Below are 20,494 nucleotides of genomic sequence, written 5' to 3'. Positions count from 1 at the left end.
AATTTAATCAAATTTGTGTGTTTTTTTTTTAATTGTTGTCTGAACCAACAAATGTTGCGATGTGTTTGACCAAAATACCCTTCTGCCTTCACAGACCAGGTTTTAGGGGTTTTCTATACTATAGGGTTTACCTTCTCCATGGTTTGATTTATTTCAAATCTCCGATCGCAAGATTCAAACAAAACCATTCTCCACGTTTGATTTCTTTCAGTCTCCGGTCGTCAAATTCAAATACAAAATCATTCTAATTTAATTGATGCGAATTCAGCTTCCAATTCAGCCGAATCATTCGCAAAGTAATCTTGGAGGAGAGAAAGAGAAACCAATATGGAAGCTCGAGTCGGTGTAGTGGTGGAAGGAGGACAGAGAGCTCTTAATACGGCCACCGCCACCGCCGTTCAAAACAGCGTTGTCGACGCCGGAAACAGGAAGCTTCTGTTACAGCAACAACCGCAGACGCAAAGCTGCCATAATCAAAGTAATAAACAGTCGTTGAATCAGCAGCAAGGGCATTTCGGCACCGTTGAGCGTCTTTTCGCCGGAGGAATTGCCGGAGCTTTTAGTAAGACTTGCACCGCTCCTCTTGCTCGCCTCACCATCTTGTTTCAGGTACTCTTTTTTTTTTTTCACAGATTAGTTAATGTGAAATTTTGAGAGCATCTTGTGTTGTAGCTAGTGTAAGGATACTTAAATGAAAGAATAAAAAAGGAAACTTTGACTTACCCTGTAAGGATTTTAACTTGTAGCTGAATTGAAGACTTTATTATATATATACTCACAAACATGAATGATTCGTGAGGATTTGCAGGAATGGCATGATTTTGTTGTTGTACTTGACAAATGGATATATGTTATCTTCAGATACAAGGGATGCAGTCGGAAGCTGCAATTTTGAGCAGTCCAAACATATGGCATGAAGCTTCCCGTATTGTCAAGGAGGAAGGTTTCAGAGCATTTTGGAAAGGAAACATGGTTACTGTTGCTCATCGGCTTCCCTATGGTGCTGTAAACTTCTACGCATATGACGAATACAAGAAAGTGAGTGCAGTCAAGTCTCTTTTACAGTGTGGTCTGATAGCTGTTTCGTGCTGATCCGTTGCTAAGACTTGCCTTGCTTTTTTATTTTATTTTGTTTGCAGTTCTTCAAATCAAATCCAGTTTTGCAGAGTTATAAAGGAAATGCAGCTGTGGACACTTCTGTGCACTTTGTAAGTGGTGGCTTGGCTGGACTAACAGCTGCTACAGCTACCTACCCTCTCGATCTTGTAAGGACGCGGCTCTCTGCACAGGTAATTGTGTTATCAACTTTAACTTTTATCTCTTAAAAAGAAGGTGGTTTTATATACCTATTTAGTCTCTCCCCCCTTGACATAAGCAGTGTTATTTGTCTTCCCTTTTCCTGAAAGCATTATATTTGATCCTTTCCAGAGAAAGACAATCTATTATCAGGGTGTTGGGCATGCCTTCCGTACCATTTGCAGAGAAGAGGGAATTTGGGGTTTCTATAAAGGACTTGGTGCAACATTGTTGGTACGTTTTATTTGCTTACCCTTGTTCTTCTGAATGAACTGTGCTGATTGTTAACTCCTTGGTAGTGTTGAATTAGTCGGTATAGGTAGCCGTTTAGCCAATAACTCCCATTGCATTTTTCCTTAAGCTGCTAGGGTAAATGGGAGTGTCCTAGGTGGTTCAAATGTCCAATTAGGCTGTCTAAATAGGTGGTTAGGGCACCTGATAAAGGGACGTATATGTACTAATAAATTTAATCCTTGTGTAAGCTGTTCAGTTAAGAGTATAGATTGGATTTCTTGATGATGCATACCATGCTCAGGATCAAAATGCTTATCTTTAAGCTTCTTGGTACATCTTTTGAATTGCAGGGTGTCGGTCCAAGCCTTGCAATCAGCTTTGCAGCGTATGAGTCTTTTAAAACATTTTGGCGCTCTCATAGGTAAATGCCTCTTTATTTTGGGATTTGAATATCAATATTGACTAGTGAGTTTGTCTGTCAAATAAGAGTCTAAATTATCCTATCATACATAATACGTTTGTCTTCAAACTTGTTCAGGCCTAATGATTCAGATGTCCCGATTAGTCTTGGTAGTGGCAGTCTCTCCGGAATTGTTTCCTCGACAGGTTTCTTATCTGATCTCTCCCTTCTCTCTAGTTACCATAGCTTAAGTAACTCAAGAAAATTAGATGAGTCATGGCCTTTTTGGTATATACATTACATGAAAGTTTTGTTATGTTAAATCGATAACTTTTGTAGCGACATTCCCATTGGACCTGGTGAGAAGAAGAATGCAGTTGGAAGGAGCTGGTGGGAGAGCGCGAGTGTATACCACAGGACTCTTTGGAACATTCAAACACATATTTAAGACAGAAGGCATGAGAGGGCTATACAGAGGAATCTTACCAGAATACTACAAAGTGGTTCCTGGTGTTGGCATTGCCTTCNTTTTTATCTCTTAAAAAGAAGGTGGTTTTATATACCTATTTGGTCTCTCCCCCCTTGACATAAGCAGTGTTATTTGTCTTCCCTTTTCCTGAAAGCATTATATTTGATCCTTTCCAGAGAAAGACAATCTATTATCAGGGTGTTGGGCATGCCTTCCGTACCATTTGCAGAGAAGAGGGAATTTGGGGTTTCTATAAAGGACTTGGTGCAACATTGTTGGTACGTTTTATTTGCTTACCCTTGTTCTTCTGAATGAACTGTGCTGATTGTTAACTCCTTGGTAGTGTTGAATTAGTCGGTATAGGTAGCCGTTTAGCCAATAACTCCCATTGCATTTTTCCTTAAGCTGCTAGGGTAAATGGGAGTGTCCTAGGTGGTTCAAATGTCCAATTAGGCTGTCTAAATAGGTGGTTAGGGCACCTGATAAAGGGACGTATATGTACTAATAAATTTAATCCTTGTGTAAGCTGTTCAGTTAAGAGTATAGATTGGATTTCTTGATGATGCATACCATGCTCAGGATCAAAATGCTTATCTTTAAGCTTCTTGGTACATCTTTTGAATTGCAGGGTGTCGGTCCAAGCCTTGCAATCAGCTTTGCAGCGTATGAGTCTTTTAAAACATTTTGGCGCTCTCATAGGTAAATGCCTCTTTATTTTGGGATTTGAATATCAATATTGACTAGTGAGTTTGTCTGTCAAATAAGAGTCTAAATTATCCTATCATACATAATACGTTTGTCTTCAAACTTGTTCAGGCCTAATGATTCAGATGTCCCGATTAGTCTTGGTAGTGGCAGTCTCTCCGGAATTGTTTCCTCGACAGGTTTCTTATCTGATCTCTCCCTTCTCTCTAGTTACCATAGCTTAAGTAACTCAAGAAAATTAGATGAGTCATGGCCTTTTTGGTATATACATTACATGAAAGTTTTGTTATGTTAAATCGATAACTTTTGTAGCGACATTCCCATTGGACCTGGTGAGAAGAAGAATGCAGTTGGAAGGAGCTGGTGGGAGAGCGCGAGTGTATACCACAGGACTCTTTGGAACATTCAAACACATATTTAAGACAGAAGGCATGAGAGGGCTATACAGAGGAATCTTACCAGAATACTACAAAGTGGTTCCTGGTGTTGGCATTGCCTTCATGACATTCGAGGAACTTAAGAAGCTCTTATCATCCGTCCCTCATTAGTATTGTCTTATATACTTTAGTGTAAGCTGCTTTATAGAGTTTGGAGAAGAAGAAACAGAATGCCATTTTTCCGTTGGTAGTAGTTTTCTATAATCTTTCGGTGTATAGTAGCAGTGCAGTTTTTTAGGTGTTAAGATCTACAATTTTTTACTCATCCATTAGCATCCGTCTCTAGATAACAATTTTGCCTCGTTCGAGAGCTCTGTCATTGTCTCATTGATCCAAGCTTTATGCTCTTTGTATCTCTTAATGGATTTTTAACGTATGTATCTGCAGAAAGTTTTGGTTTTTGGTGAGCCTTACTTGGCTGAGTAACAATTTTGATGTCTAGACAATTGCGTTTTCGAATGAGTGACATTGTACAATGTTTCGCTAAAACAAAGCATATTTGAGAAACAAATGAAAGTTCAATCATCGACTTGGCAATATATATTAGAGCATACATGGAAATTTAAGCAAATTCATGTCAAATATATTAAAATTAAATGAATCTATAGAAACAATTGATGAGCGTCACAACAAAGAGAATGTTACAAGTCCCTCCGGATTAACCCCAAAAGAATTAAGAATAACTTTTTCTTTTTGGCTGTACAATTAAATGATTACAATTTACATACACTGAACAAACAGACAAGAGACCAGAGAATCATTTCAGATTTGTTTGTTCCTCCTCCTCATTGCTTCTGAGGATATGAAGTTCGTCTATGTGATTGAAGATGTTTTAATCTGCTTACGAGCGAGTCAATATATGTTCTGATTCGATACCGTACTGAGTTTGTGAGTGTTAAAGGCGGATTGAGAATCAGCGTCTGCGCCTCTACTACTAGGAAGACTAGCAAACGCACCGCTTTTGAGTAGAGGTTTCCTGCATTCTCTGCATCTCCCATCACTTCATCTACCTGAAATTGTCAAAACTCTGAAGTCTCAACAAAAAGAGGGATTTTCTATTCTTTAAAGACTTTAAATTTTACCAAAATCGTATCAAACAAACCAAATGGTATTTCACAAAAATCAAAAACCGGGTTGGGCACTCCTAGTTGTGAACGAAATGTAAATAACAAACAATAATAACCAGATTCGTTTGGGATTGTTCATCAAGGAAATAGAAACTTACTCCTCCACTTATGCCGAGAGTAAGAGCTGCTTGAAATATTATCTCCACTGCATCCGGCATCTTTAAATTATCTACAATGATGTTCTCTGTATTTTAATGATTTTGATTAATAAAAAAACGAGAGATTGTCTCAGCAGTTAGGTTACTCCAAGAAAATGCGTACCAGATTCAACAAACTTGGCAAGTTCTTCAGCACGCTCAACCTCCTGGACAAATTCTTTCTGAATCTGAGACAATATCTTCTCTGATCCTTCGTGGCTGATATTTCTTCTTACTCTGTTAATGTCTTGGCGCAGGCTTCCTTCTGTACCCGAGACTGCCTGAGTATGAAAGATATGCAGTGCTTGATTCCAAATTGCAAGAATCACCAGTTGGATCGAGAAAGCTTCTAAATGCTTACCATTTTCTCCCTATGGGAAAAGAAGCATGAAAAGAAAACGCTCAGAAACTCAAATTAGCAAGATTTTGTGCCAATTTGAAGTTGCTTACCCTTTCATGAACCAATTCTGCTATTGCTGCTGCACACTTTTGTAAAGACCGGATTCTTGTCAAACTGTTAGTTGATGGCTGTTCAAAAGCATCTACAAGATCCAGAGAGCCATGGGAAGTACCCGGGATATAATTCTGACTCTCCAAGCTTCCAAATCGACTAATGTTGTTGCCAGTGGCACCAGCTATTGGCATAGGAGCCGTTGAAGTAGTTACATTTCTCTTAATGGGCTCTACAGGAGGAGAATGTGATTTGAATGGGTAATTGAAAGGCTTCGGAGACCCAGACGACGATGATGGTATATCAACCGGTGGTCCAGATATTAGAACATAATCTTGATCCATTGAGTCTGGAGAATCCCCTACTGCAGAACCGAAGTATATTAGAAACTGTGCAAGGAATCTTTTCCAAAGGCAATTTTATTTGTATGGGCTAAGCAAATTATAGAAATTTGATTACCTCTTCCTTGAGTAGTAAGTGATCTGGAATCAGGCAAGCTTGACGGTTTAAATTGGCTTCTATCTGATAATCGATGGCCTTCAAACTTGAAATTAATGGTTTCAGCTCTATGACTGACTCTACTATATCTGGAAGTAAGTTCCATGTTTTTCAAAGGACTAGATGCTGCCTCCCTTCTCTCAATACTAAATCCGTAAGATGACTTCATCGGAGAAGTATGTTTAAAAGATGAAGGACTTCCCTCAGGTCCACTAGAATCATCATCTAAAAAGAACGGCAAACAGTCTTCTTGAGAAATGTCATCCATATTTCTTGAGGGACTGCTACCAGATGAATGAAAATCATTCATTGTTTGTGAATCTAATCTACTTCTGCAACATCAATCATCATCAATAAAACAGTTTGAACCACAAATTATAGAAGAAACTAGTCTAGCACCGGATCTACCTTGTGAAATCATATGATTGTTTGCCCGAAAGAAAAGGATGATGAAAAAACTCTTCAAACGTCAAACGTTCCACTGTCAGACAGAATATATCCAAAAAAGAAATGTCAAAGACTAACAAATAAGGACCCTCAAACCACTTTTAAGGGTAACAAACACATAGACTTGGGAGATGAAGAGACAATAATGGATGGCCCCCATATAAAATCAATACCCAGAGTGTTTAAGACACATCCAACTTTTACTGGACAATTTCAAATTTTTGGCCATACTTTTTAACAAAACAAAAACTGTAACCATGATAAAAACTGAAAAAGCCCGACTGCCCATTCTCTTGTTACTTTTTCAAAATAAGATTAACACACATATGCTAATAGAACCTGGAAGTTGATTTACAAAGATGCTTACCTGGATTACGACGCAGTAGCTTCCGGCATAGATCTTTACAGTCAGTACTCAAATCTCTACAGTCTGCTGGAAAATGTAATTCAGTTGATCTTATAATGTTCTGGAGCAACTGTGGACATTAGATGGAGAGCATGTTAGCCGATAATGCATTCACCGAAACACAAACATTTACATATTTTAGATCTTCATGAAACTTGATATTCAAAACCTGAATTTGACTGTTTCCTGTAAAAGGGGTTCTGCCTGTCACAAGTTGAAATAATATAGCACCAACACTCCAGAGATCTGCCTGTGTATCAAGGAAGATTATAAGCAGGATATGGTATAAGAATGGCCTAGGTGGCATATATAAACAAAAGTCGTACCTTTGCATCATATTTTTGAAGCTGCATAATCTCTGGGGCCATATACAGTGGTGAACCACATAAAGTTTCTGCCAAACCCCTAGGCTGCAACGATCTGAGCTAAGAAAGTGTGATGTCTAAGTGCAAATTACAAACTCAAAGGGGTGTGTATAATAAGAATGCTACCCCAGGAAAAAGAAATGCAATTACCTAAAACTAGATATCTAGATACAAGAACAGCAGAAGGAAACCATATAAGATCAACTCTGACCATCACATCACACTAATTGTTTCTGTAACAAAGGTGCTGACGACAGTACCTTGCAAATCCAAAATCAGCAATCTTCAGAGCTGCATCAGTATCATCTGTGGATAGAAGAAGATTCTGTTTCAAAAACGAAAGAACCTTAGCAATCGAATTTCAATTTTAGGGGAAAAAAACTCTATCTCTGCTAGGGCAAGAAATTTCTCGGATATTATATATATCCTGTGAGAAAGAAGAAAACATATTTTAGTGGAACCTAACAGAATTATACTTCTACAGCGTCCAGCACAACCCTTCGAGAGATTAATCATTTAGCAAGGGCTCTCACATAATGTCATGATCTAATTGACAAGAGAAGATCATATCAGGGTTTTGAGTTATCAGACATACCTGAGGCTTTAAATCACGGTGAATGATATTATTGTCACGAAGAACTTGCAAGCCAGCCGCTATTAGAGAGAAATGTCACTTAAAAGAGTGAGAATGTGATTCTACAGCTTCGAAACAAAACAGCAAATGAAGCAGAATCTTTCGCAGACTTTTACCTAACTGCAGCATAAAATGCTTAGCAGTAGCTTCAGGAACACTTCCATGTTTGTGAATATACATAGACAGATCACCTCCTTTACAATACTCCAACACCAGATTTATTTTCCCAGGAGCCTATATAAAAAAACCACAAAACCACCCTCACCACAATTAGACCCTATCAGCAGTTTAAGCATTTTACCATTTCCAATACAAATGATCATCTTCGGATTTCGAAAGTGCTAACACACATTTAACAATTTCACAGAGAGAGCAATGGCAGCTTACACGAGCTACATCATTTCCATATCCTGACACTGCTCTCTGATTCTATGCTTACTAGACAACCAAAGAGAACTCACTCAAACAACAAGAGAGAAATATAGTAAACCTCGATCATGTCGATAAAGCGGATGATGTTAGGATGATTAATCTTCCTTAAAATGATAATCTCGGACATGAGACTCTCTTGCAACTTCTTATTAAGCCGAGCCATGGCGATCTCCTTGATAGCAACGACGGTGCCATGGACAAGGTGCCTCCCTTCCCAAACAACCGAAAACGAACCCGACCCGATTTGTCGACCCACCGCGTAATCGCCGATAACCCTTCCGCTTCTCCCCGCCGCCGCCGACGAAGACGACAACGACTGAGCCATTTTTTTCCTCCGGAAGAAGGAGCAAAAAAAAAATCAACTCCGGAGATCCGAATTTGAGCTGCAGAGATTAAAATCTTGTTTTTGGGATTTTCTCTAAAACCCGCTTTGAGTTGAAAAAAAATAAAAGAAGAAGAGGATTTAATATCAATTAAGAGGCGTATTCAGATAAAATGATGTATGATATGACAAGAAGAATTGAAAGGTTTATTAATTTGAAATTGAATTCAATGCAAAATGTTTTTTTTTTTTTTTTAATTTATTAATTTACAAAGGAATCAACTTGTAAAATGACGCCTCTGGTTTTTTATATTTATACGATCAGAGATGATGATGATGATTTGTGTAATTAATTTTAAAATTACGGCTGAGTGGACATAATGACAGGATGATTAAGTGGTCTTAATTTACGAACGCTCATCGCTACAGCCTACAATGCCTACCCCAATCATCCTTTAACTAACATATCTTAATCTTACAATTGTAATCATATTTTACCTTAAACAAATCTATAAATTATTACTATTATTCAATTTTTGTTTACAAACATATTCAATTTTTAAGCTACTAATCATATGTTTGGTGCAAACTCACAGCCTAATTCACTTTACTCAAAAAAAAAAAATTAAAATATGTTTACTAGGTAATAATAATCAAGACATCATGTGAATTTGTGAACAAAGACTTGTTGTTCTCGATCATAGTAAGATACTTAAATTATTGGTGTCCGTTACAAAACAAACTTCAATGTATATGGCTCATTGGATGTATCGGTTTCATAATTTACGGCAACAAATTTGATGATAAACTAATAATACAGATGGGGTATAAAACATTTTAAAATGAAGTGTGAAAATTGGATTACGTGTACATTGATATAAATGTATCACCCGAAAAGAAAAAAAAAAAACAAAGAAAGGAATAGCGTAAATAGTACACAAGAATTTTAATATTTAGGACTAAATAAGCAAGCAGCTATGTATGTAGCGTGCTGTTGTAGAAAGCCGACTAGCTTCTTCTGATTGATCGTGACTTAGCTCCGCTTTTGTTTAGAGTGTGAATGGTAATTGCGGTCCAAATGGCCAAATCTGTTTGCAGTTTGGATCGTTCTATTTTTTAAGGTGGACGAGATTCTACTATGGACCAATTTTATTTATATGCAAAAATGGTGTGCAGTTAATCCGCTACGGTTTTATTTTTATTTTCTATGGACCGCATCACTACGGACTATGTTTGATGAATAGTAAATAAAAAGTGATCTAGTACGCAGACAGATTTATCCGCTCCAACTGCTGCAACCATTCACAACCTTAATATTTCTGGCCGTTGATGACTTTTCCAAATCTCTTACTTGTGGGTTTTCGAGTTGGGTAATGTTCCTATAAACGCCTTAATGGTCGTACTGTCGTAGGTTCGAATCTGGAACATGGTATTTTGGCAAACTGTACACGTCAATGTGTCCTCTATCTCTCTTTCTCATGGTTGGTCATCTGTTGTAATGTGTTGCATGTCTATATATATATCCATGATGCCATTGCTCGGTCCGTATTATTCTCTAATACTTAGAGGTACAGATAGTAGAATATACACAAATCTTATTGGTTGTTGCCAATATTGACGACTCTCGGTACAGAAAATAGCATGCCGTCGATAATTTTTGACTTTTGTATGAACTGATCTCACTCAATTGGTAACATTGCGTTTTTTATTTTTCTTGGGCGCATAATTGTGTTTTTCTTCTCTGTAGGCCCAACAGAGAGATTCATAAGCAGCCAATTTGACTTAAAGTCTTGTGGGAGTAACAAAATTTATCAATTTACTATATTTTAACTCGTGTTATGCCGCATGCATCTAATATTTATTAGTATTTATATTTTATATTATATTTGTTTCTTAAATATTAGATGTTTTGCAAATAAAGGAATAACTAAATTTTTTGGCCATTTGTGCGGCTCAATATATATATTAATCTTTAACCTGTAATATACTTCATGACTATTTGTTTGTTTTGTTTAGTATTTGAGATTCTATTTTGATTTTTAATTATTATAACAAAAAATAAGGAACCTAAATACATAATAAGTCATTTATATGTTATGATTTAATTATTTTACACAATCTTAGTTAAATCAACTTAATTTTATATATCAAATATTCTATTATTAATAGTATTAACAAATAATAAAATGAGAAATTAACTCGTGTTAGCATAAATTTAATAATATTTTATTTATTCCAACATGTGTTCTTTATAACTCATCTACTATATAACCATATATTATAGTATTTTTTTTTAATTTATATAGTCGTAATATTTTAAATTTTTATTAAGTTTATATATATTAAATATAATATTTAAATAAATGTATATCGAAATTCTTCTTACGTTAAGAATCAAAGCTCACAGGTTTTGGAAACCAAAATATAAATCAAATTATTGTTTTCTTTGTTTGCAAATAATTCAAAGATAAAATATATTTAAAACACAATAGAAGGTGTAGTTAAATATATCATAGTTTATGTTTTCATATTAATTTTTCTGTAATTTTTTTAGTTGGAATGGAATGTAAAATATTTTTAGGAAACAAAATCTGAAGTAATGCTATTTTTAGAAATTTTTTAGGGATTAACTTTGTAAATAAATTTTTAAATAAGAACAAATTAAAGGATAGAACCAAAATGTACTTCAAAAATGTATACATAGACTAGATTAGGATCTGTGCTAGAGCACGGGTTGAAATTCATTTTATTTATATTGTAGTTTTTATATAAAATATAATTTATGTGATTGTTTTTTTAAAAAATTTGGATAAAACATTATGCAATAAAATCATATGTTAAATATTGATGGCTTGAAAAAAAAACACATATTTTGTAAGTTTTATATTGTTAATGATTCTAGATTAGTATTCGTGCAATAACACGGATTAAATTTTATTTTATACAAAATTGTGTATATTTTCTATTTTAAAATAAAATTTTAATATGTTGTATTAGTTTATGTATGTGAAGTTATCTTAATAATGTATATTTTACATCATGACTTGAATGTCATTATAATACATAATTTTGTAAATTTTGTTTTTAAAAAGCGAGTTATTATATTATGAGTAATTTAATATATGTTATTTTTTTGTTTTAATATACTTGGTTTCTTGAAATTCTTTCATATTATAGTGATATATTATTGACATTGCTATAAAAAATCAAATTAGAGCGTTTATAGTTTCTTACTTTTTGATCTATTAAATATTTATGATATTCTTCAAAATATTAAATTTCAATATTTTATAAATATTCCAAAATAAATTATTTAGAGTTTATTATATTATATAATTTTTTTTATAAAATTCTACAAAAATATGAAATTGAATTTAAATATTCAAATTTTGACCAGTTACTGAGTAAAATCTTTAATTCAATAGATATTATATTTAAAAATAATATTACTAAAGCTTGAATATTTTATAGATTGAACCATTTATATTTGTTTTTAAAAATTCAACTTATGATATATCTGAAAATAAAACTATTCTTTAATTATAATAAATAATATGGTAATTTATTTGTTTCACAAAATAAACTCATATATAAAGATGAGAGGTGAAATATAACAAATTAATATGGTAAGTTAGATATTAAATGATTTTATTTGATGAATAATTTAATAAATAAAGTTAATATGGTAAGTTAGATGATATCAAATGACTCTTTGAGATATTCTTAAGTGTATTCATATAGCTCATTGATTGACCAATTAATGTATAGCCTTTTTTAACCAACTTATATTTAATATTTTATAACATATTTTGTAACCAACCTATAAATATTATATCCATATTATTATTTTTGAAGTACATTTTGTGTTATGCCTTTGAAGTTTTGGTTATTTAATTTGTTTTATTTACAACATTAACCCCTAAATCAATTCCATAAAAAACATTGCAGAGAAACTCAAATACTAAACTTTCTTAAATTGACCAACATTTGTTACATTTATTGCCATAAAATTTTAACATCTATACATTCCGATTTTTCCAAAAACAACTCTACCCATTAAAGTTTTAACCCATTACATCTCCAAAACTATTTTTATGGATGCTAGAATCTCTCAAATTTAAATGATATACAACAGATTTTTCATAACAAAAGTTTACAATCTCCATAATTATATTAACATTAATAAATTTCCTACACCGAAAATCTAATTTTAGAATGATTTGAAAACCAATATTCACAAATATTTAACTTTAGCAAGAAGACATACATTTAATTCAGTATATATTTTATTTAGAAACTGAATATTGTTTGGTAATAATATAAACAACTAAAAACGGAATACAATTAAATTTCGCTTTTATTGGTCTCGATAAAAGACTTCTTCCTCATCAAGCATATTTAGATATATAAATATCAACTTCAAAAATTATACAAAACATCTACAACCAAAACCTACAACCTCGTATCTAAAAGAGAAATGGCTGGTACATTTGGTTTTTCGAGAGATGTTCGCCCTTACATGACGGCGTGGAGGGTGCAAGTGAAAGTCCTTCACTTGTAGCGGCAATACACAAGCAGCACTGCGGAAACCCTGGAGTTGATCTTGGCACGGTAAGAATCACACAAAAACATAATTTCCATTATTCTCTTTTATTATTCACATGAATCTTACTATGCTGCTTTAATCATTTCAGGGAATGAAAATCCACACATCAGTCAAAAAAGACATGGTTACACGGTATGTTTGATTATTTTGATTATTTATTTTTATGCAAAAACTTATTTTGATTATTATTTTTTTCGAAAAAAATTATTTTGATTTTGGTGAGACGGGTTGTGATAGACTCCTGGATGAGGATCTATGCCCAAGGACACACTTGCAAGGTCTTGAAGAGGAATGGACGAAGTGATGATGAAGAATGAATGGTAGATGCAGCGGAAAGGATAGATGAATAGCGATGAAGGTGAAAAGGATGGAATGCAACGGATTTGAAGGGGAATTGAGATGTACTTCCAAGAGAGGTGAAAGTCTCTTAGACTACATGCTTGATTACAACTTAGATATGACATACTAAGAAGTAAACAAGTTGAGAAGATATTACACACTCCTCAGATCAAACAAGTAAAAGAGAAGCTTTTAATAAAATGTTTGATGGTTTGCAAAAGAGAAATACATGGTCTTTAAATAAGAGGAGGGGAACGAAGGAGAAGAGGAGAGAGGGGAAGAACATGCAAGAGCATGCACAAGGTCGAGCTCATGCAAGGTCATGCAAGAGTCCTCACTCATGTAAGCTCATACACAATGTGTAGGAAATTACAAAAGCATTAAATGCAAAAGAGATAGAGAAAATGGGCCAAGATTTTGTAATGGGCCTTGGACCACGACTTGGGCTGGCAAAGGGGGCTTGAAAGTGTTACTTAGGCCTCATTAAAAACCTTATCAAGAAAACCCAATGGGACAAAACTTGACAAGGGAAAAAGAGTGCATAAGCAACACTTAACCCTTTACCGAGCACCTTGAGCTGTGAGCATCGTCAAAGTGGTTTGAGCCACGCCTTCTAGCTTCTTGTCTAGCTCCTTAAGTAGTCCATTGATGGCTTGGTTGAACCTCTTGGACCGTGACCTTGTTAGAGGACCGTTCGGGACATACAAGGCTTCCTGTAGAATGCTTTCTTCCATTGGCAGAACGTCTTCCTCTCCTGGCAGAACGCCTTCTTCTTCTGGCAGAACGCCTTCTTCTTTTGGAAGAAGCTTCTCAGATTCAAGCTGCTCTGTAATTCCTTGTTCCAAATTGTCCATGGTCTCATCATCCTCTCCCACTTGAAAAGGATTTGACCTCAAATCCGAATTATCTGAATAATAAGGAAGAAGATCAGAAACATTGAAACTGCCATTAACTTTGTACTTACCTTGGAGGTCGAGTTGGTAGGCATTGTTGTTGATTCTTTTGAGCACTTTGAATGGTACATCAATCCTCGGCATTAGTTTTGATGCTCGCTCCTCCGGGAAACGCTCCTTCCGAAGATGAACCCACACTTGATCACCCTTATTGAAGATGACTTCTCTACGCCATTTGCTCGCATACTTCTCATAAAGCTTCGTCCTTGCCTCAAGATTTTCCTTAGCCTTTTTGTGAACCTGTTTAACTAAATCAGCCTTTTTCTTGCCATCAAGACTTGATCTCTCACTCAAAGGTAAAGACATTAGATCCAAAGGAGATGTGGGATTGAACCCATAAACAATTTCAAATGGAGAAAACTTAGTCGCAAAATGCATAGAATGATTATAAGCAAATAAACATGCGGCAAGCAATCTTCCCAAGTCTTGAGGTTCTTTTTAATGAGCACACACAACAATGTAGACAAGGTTCTATTGAAAACTTCTGTTTGACCATCAGTTTGCGGATGACATGTAGTGGAGAAAAGCAATCTAGTTCCTAACTTAGACCATAAAGTTTTCCAAAAATAACTAAGGGACTTAGTGTCACGATCAGAAACTATGGTCTTAGGTATGCCATGCAAACGAACAACTTCCTTAAAGAACAAGCTAGAAACATGAGATGCATCATCAGTTTTATGACATGGAATAAAATGCGCCATTTTAGAAAAGTGATCAACCACCACAAAAATTGAATCCTTACCAGCCCTAGTCCTAGACAATCCAACCACAAAATCTATAGATATATCAGTCCAAGGATGCAAAGAAATAGGTATAAGGGTATAAAAACCGTGGGATTGAACCTTAGCCTTAGCTTGTTTACAAGTTGCACACCGTTCACGTAATCGTTCGACATCTCTTTTCATGTGCGGCCAATGAAAGTGTTCTTGCATCACCTTATATGTCTTAGCAACTCCAAAGTGTCCCATTAAACCATCACCATGAGCTTCCCTTAGAAACAATTCTCTCAAAGAAGAGTGAGGCACACAAAGTCTATTTTCAAAGAATAAATAACCCTCATGACGATAATATTTTCCAGAGGCAAACTTCTCACAAAATTGAAATATTTTGCTAAAATCAGAATCATTAGCATACAAGTCTTTTATCTGCTCAAAACCCAACAATCTTGCATCCAAAGAAGTAAGCAAAACATACCTCCGAGATAATGCGTCGGCTACAACATTATCTTTACCTTTTTTGTAGTTGATCACATATGGGAATTCTATGAATTCGACCCACCGCGCATGACGTTTGTTAAGCTTTTGTTGACCCTTTAGGTGCTTGAGAGACTCGTGGTCAGTATGAATGACGAACTCCTTTGGCCATAGATAATGCTGCCAAGTTTGTAGTGCTCGGACCAATGCGTAAAACTCCTTGTCGTAGGTCGGATAATTGAGTGTCGCTCCTCCCAGCTTCTCACTGAAGAATGCTATGGGCTTATGATCCTGTATTAAAACAGCTCCAATACCTATCCCTGAGGCATCACACTCAATCTCAAAAGTTTTCATAAAATTTGGAAGAATTAAAACATGGGAATTAGTGAGCTTCTCTTTCAAGGCCTGAAAGGCGTTTTCTTGTGCAGCTTCCCATTTGAAACCAACGTCCTTTTTAATAACTTCCGTAAGCGGTGCGGCAATGGTGCTGAAATCCTTGACATGCTGTCGGTAGAATCCTGCTAAGTCGTGAAAGCTCCTCACCTCGCTTACATTTGTAGGACTTGGCCAATCTTTGATTGCCTTGACTTTTTCCTCATCAACCTTGATTCCATCTGCGCTCACAACAAAGCCTAGGAAAACAAGATTATCTGTGCAAAAGGTGCACTTCTTAAAGTTTGCATAAAGTTTTTCCTTCCGAAGCAAATCCAAAACAAGTTTAAGATGCATGACATGATCCTCTAAATTTTTGCTGTAAACCAAAATGTCATCAAAATAAACCACAACAAAATCACCAATATGCTTCCTAAGGACATGATTCATCAATCTCATGAAAGTACTAGGCGCATTAGTTAACCCAAACGGCATGACTAACCATTCATATAACCCTTGTTTAGTTTTAAAAGCCGTTTTCCACTCATCACCTTCTTTCATGCGAATTTGATGATAACCACTTTTAAGATCAATTTTAGAAAAGATGCTAGAACCATGCAATTCATCAAGCATATCATCTAATCTAGGGATAGGGTGGCGATATTTAACCGTAATGTTGTTGATGGCTCGGAAGTCCACGCACATACGGCAACTCCCATCTTTCTTAGGTACTAGCAACACTGGAACGACACATGGACTCATGCTTTCTCGAATATGTCCTTTGTCCATCAGCTCGTTCACTTGTCTTTCGAGTTCCTTTGTTTCGGTTGGGGTGGTGCGGTAAGCAGGTCGGTTTGGTAAAGCGGCTCCCAGCACAAAGTCGATTTGATGCTCGATCCCTCGGATAGGTGGTAAACCAATGGGATTGTCTTCCGGAAACACATCACTATATTCATTCAAAACCAACTCAATCTTACTCGGTAGCACCGGTTCGGGGTTAGTCGAACAAGCAAGGCTTTCTTTGTAAACAAATAGTAAACTATTGTAACTTACCTTACCCTTACCCTTTGTATCGATTGGTTCAGTTTGTTTGGCGGTCCGCTGTTTCATGCTTAGCTGGTCTAGATAGACTTCATGCGGCGTCATTGGAATGAGAGTTGTCTTTCGACCATTGTGTTCGAAGGTGTGTCGATTGGTGAAACTATCGTGGTGAACTTGTCGGTCTGATTACCATGGTCGTCCAAGAAGAATGTGGCTAGCGTCCATCGGTAATATGTCGCATATGATCTCGTCCTGATACTTACCAATTGAAAGCGGCACTTTGACTTGCTCCTTGACGAACATCTCACCTTTTTCGTTAAGCCATTGGAGCGCATATGGTTTTGGATGTTTAAGCACTTCTAAGCCAAGTTTCTCCACCATAGTCCTGCTCGCAACATTAGTACAACTACCACCATCAATAATCAAAATACATACAAGGCTTCCTGTAGAATGCCTTCTTCCATTGGCAGAACGTCTTCCTCTTCTGGCAGAACGCCTTCTTCTTCTGGCAGAACGGCTTCTTCTTTTGGAAGAAGCTTCTCAGGTTCAAGCTGCTCTGTAACTCTTTGTTCCAAATTGTCCATGGTCTCATCAGGTTGGCATTAATCCTATATAGGGAGTTAAGTGTAATTGTTTTTTTTTTAAAACACTTTTAGATGTGTACGAGGAGATAAATGTATTACTAGACTATACATATACCACATGGGTTAAAACCTTGAAAACACTACAAAAATCCTATACTTTGAATACTTATATCAAATAGCTGTAAAATTTTATATTTTTAAAATTAATAAAATAATAATAAAATAATAAATAAATACAATATAAATTTTAAAATTAAAAATATTGTCTCGCAGTGTACCGCAGGTTAATTCCTAGTAGTCTACAAAAGAAGGTTGTGTACTTCCGTAATATTATATAAAGGACTTTTTTGTTGTTCTGTTTCCTTCATAACAATGTTCTATTGCCTTTATCGGTTATGTGATTAATCTTTTATTAATGGTGATACTAAGGGTTACCAAGGTTTGGTTACTGGATATTCATTTTCTCTCCCTTTTAAATGCATTTACATTCTCTTAATTTCGTTGGGATTTTTTGTTTGCGTCAAATTTTATATTCCTTATTCTGATATTTACAAGAAATTCACATACAACTCATATGAAGAAAAATATAAGGACGAGCTCATAACAAATCAAGATCGAAGAGAGACAAGAGTAAACAAGATGTCTTCTTCATCAATTCATCTCCAAATCACATTCTTGGGGGCATAATTGTGTTTTTTTTTTTTTCTCCGTTGGCTCTCATAAGCAGCCAATTTGACTAATAGTCTTGTGGGAGAAGTCAAGAGAGAGAAAAAACTTGAAGCTACCAGCCTATCATCAGTTATCACTAGCTAGGTAAATATGATTTGAAAGTTTACAGCTAATTTGTTTTTTGATATATTCTCATAAATCAACCCAAACCAGCAAACCACATCTACATAAGTTCATTTTAATCTTTAATGTTTAATCTCAAGCATAGTATCAAACGGAGAAAACTTACATTCCTTCTAGAAAACCGAGTGCGTTATATTTTAAGACATATGGAATCATGTTTATTTTTTCTTCTTTATTCCTCATGTTTTTTTTTTTCCTTCATGTCTTTGTAATTCAAAGTTAACAACACATGTTTCATAATTCATAACAACCAACATTGTTATCTTTCTGGATTAACAACAATAAATTCTTATATTTCTATCACCTTAATGGTAACTTTCTGTTTCTTATATGAAGATGAGCATTCGTTTTGTATCATCTATAGTTTCTAACTTACTTTTATTAGAGCCCACAAGAAAGACAAGAATAACTTTTAGATCGAGAGTTTCACAATTCCGACCAACGACTTGTTGGGAGTACGAGCATCCAATCTAATAAAGGGCTCCAGGGTTATATACATTATATAACCAATTAATCAGGTAAGATTTTTGGTTGAGGTTCGTTTTAATTAGTTATTATTATGTTGCACAAAATGAATTATGTCATCTCGCACTTGAAAAAAACTAGTATTAGATCCTGAGTACTAATTACTAATTAATTACTCAACGAACAAAATATTATTCGATCTGGCAAATCATACTAAATATATAAAAGCAAAAAGGTCATCAAAAACATATAATAAAATCCCACATGGCCACAGATCATTTAACCGCACATCCCATCATCCTTAGATATAAAGAATCACAGGTCATTTATACTCTCGAACATGTTGGTCTTGATCCCTCTTTCTCTATAAATAAAAACACCTGTTCACATCTTTGAGGATATGCAAATCTCTACGATGTTCCATTCTTTAACTTTTGTCGAAATAGAAATGAAGTTTTCAAGGCTTTTGGGAGGTTTTTCAGAGATATGATCATAATGACAAGCAGCGGAATATTGTAGGAACACAAAAGAAAAATGGAGAAATTCTTGAAGGTGGCACAATCATTTGCATTTGTTTGGGGATTCATCTTGCTGGTGGCTCTCGTGTGTTGCTGCATCAGCACTAAACCTAATCGTGAAAAGGATGATGATACCGGTTGTGCCGCCTGCGAGGGAGGGCATGCTGGATGTTAGTCGTCAATAAATCCTCTTTTTTGATCTTTCATGCACTTTTCTTCTTTGATCTTCTGGTAGAATTGTACGACAACATCGTTCATGGCTTATCGTTTTCATAATTTCAGATATAATTTTTGTAAGTTTTGTTATTACCTTTTAAATATATAATATAGTAGACCAAGTTAACCTTCTTTTGTTTTGATTCTACGATTGCATTTGTATGTAGTCTAGACTTTGATTAGGATAACAACAGATTAACAGAAAGAAACATGCAGTATCGTAACCATAGTTTTGGTTTTGAGTTTTGACTTGCAATTCCGGTTAAATGGATTTCAGCTGCCTACTAAATCAGTGGGTTTCATTTGCATGTTGGTCATGACAAGAAAGTAACTGTGTTATGTTGTCGTCAAAATAATAGTACTAGCAAGTACTAATATAAACCCCTATATATTGAAAACAGTTAAAAGTCTGTTTCTTCTATACAAATGTAAACAATTTCCAAATAGCTGTAATCAATCATGACCAGCAATGAATTCATCACGTTCACCACATACTCTATTTTTCATTACTCAACAGTCCACACATAATTTTGGTCTAGAAATTCGACAGTTCAGTCTGGTTTGAACTTTTCCGGTTAGTCCAAATTCTGTCTTTTATGATTGTAGGAAAAATATAATTGCTTTCCTTTAAATTTAAAAAATGTGAATTTTTAAAATTTTCTGTAAATACTAAATTGTATGGTCAAGATAGTTTGGCATAAATATTTATAACAGTGAAAAAAGAAGAGAAAAAAAAAAAAAAAAAAAAGTGTGGTCTACTACAACCATACAAATTGTACACAACACTATATCTCCTTCCTCGCTCGCTCGTTCCCTGCGTCAATCAATGGCGTCCTTCAATTCATTCCCCATTCCCAAACAGGTGTGTTCTCTTCTCTCTCTCTCTCTCTCTCTCTCTCTCTCTCTCTACATGTACAGTCATACATCATCTGTATAGACAGACGCGCGTGTGCCCACTCTCTCTCGAGCTGATTTTTTTTTTTTTTTTTTTTTTT

At 35.3% G+C, this 20,494-nt stretch overlaps 3 protein-coding genes across 10 annotated transcripts in view; 2 read left to right on the top strand and 1 right to left on the bottom strand.

The window, feature by feature from the left end:
- On the top strand, positions 132–3,940 carry LOC104781254 (mitochondrial substrate carrier family protein B-like). Its single transcript, XM_010505878.2, has 7 exons — positions 132–609; positions 862–1,038; positions 1,140–1,289; positions 1,429–1,530; positions 1,881–1,951; positions 2,069–2,136; positions 3,417–3,940. Exons 1-7 carry the CDS (start codon positions 328–330, stop codon positions 3,650–3,652), a joined length of 1,086 nt encoding a protein of 361 aa, XP_010504180.1. The 5' UTR covers positions 132–327; the 3' UTR covers positions 3,653–3,940.
- Positions 4,103–8,564, bottom strand: LOC104781252 (serine/threonine-protein kinase ATG1b-like). 4 transcript variants are annotated; one of them, XM_019244778.1, is made up of 13 exons: positions 8,097–8,564; positions 7,723–7,840; positions 7,568–7,626; positions 7,233–7,297; positions 6,934–7,027; positions 6,777–6,857; positions 6,569–6,677; positions 6,163–6,235; positions 5,716–6,086; positions 5,256–5,617; positions 4,930–5,176; positions 4,767–4,852; positions 4,103–4,551 (listed from the first exon to the last, which is right to left on the bottom strand). In XM_019244778.1, the coding sequence occupies exons 1-13, from the start codon at positions 8,361–8,363 to the stop codon at positions 4,327–4,329; spliced, it is 2,157 nt and encodes a 718-aa protein (XP_019100323.1). In that variant the 5' UTR covers positions 8,364–8,564; the 3' UTR covers positions 4,103–4,326. The 4 variants fall into 4 exon arrangements, with proteins under 4 accessions (XP_019100323.1, XP_010504174.1, XP_010504175.1 ...); XM_010505872.2 differs by having other exon boundaries at positions 5,256–5,620; positions 8,097–8,559; XM_010505873.2 differs by having other exon boundaries at positions 4,767–4,837; positions 5,256–5,620; positions 8,097–8,363.
- The window catches only part of LOC104781251 (RNA polymerase sigma factor sigC), a 3,086-nt gene continuing 2,847 nt past the window's right edge, over positions 20,256–20,494 (top strand). For 4 of the 5 annotated variants that reach the window (XM_010505870.2, XM_010505868.2, XM_010505869.2 and 1 more), the window contains exon 1: positions 20,258–20,361. In XM_010505870.2, the coding sequence (XP_010504172.1) occupies positions 20,326–20,361 (36 nt within the window). In that variant the 5' untranslated portion in view covers positions 20,258–20,325. Of the gene's footprint in view, positions 20,362–20,494 lie in introns of all 5 variants that reach the window. The other variant, XM_010505871.2, reaches the window with a different exon arrangement.

The sequence above is a fragment of the Camelina sativa genome, chromosome 4, assembly GCF_000633955.1.
Source record: "Camelina sativa cultivar DH55 chromosome 4, Cs, whole genome shotgun sequence".
NCBI classification, from domain to species: Eukaryota; Viridiplantae; Streptophyta; class Magnoliopsida; order Brassicales; family Brassicaceae; genus Camelina; species Camelina sativa.
This window is presented reverse-complemented; position numbering and strand designations above follow the sequence as displayed.

Excerpts from the sequence above, each read along its gene's own strand:
- LOC104781254 (XM_010505878.2), top strand. The coding sequence starts at position 328 with ATGGAAGCTCGAGTCGGTGTAGTGGTGGAAGGAGGACAGAGAGCTCTT. Across the intron at positions 1,952-2,068 it reads ACATTTTGGCGCTCTCATAG|GCCTAATGATTCAGATGTCC; the intron begins GTAAATGCCTCT and ends AAACTTGTTCAG. Across the intron at positions 2,137-3,416 it reads CGGAATTGTTTCCTCGACAG|CGACATTCCCATTGGACCTG; the intron begins GTTTCTTATCTG and ends TAACTTTTGTAG.
- LOC104781252 (XM_010505872.2), bottom strand. The coding sequence starts at position 8,363 with ATGGCTCAGTCGTTGTCGTCTTCGTCGGCGGCGGCGGGGAGAAGCGGA. Across the intron at positions 7,841-8,096 it reads GCTTTATCGACATGATCGAG|GCTCCTGGGAAAATAAATCT; the intron begins GTTTACTATATT and ends TTTTTTATATAG. Across the intron at positions 4,853-4,929 it reads TGCCAAGTTTGTTGAATCTG|AGAACATCATTGTAGATAAT; the intron begins GTACGCATTTTC and ends ATTAAAATACAG.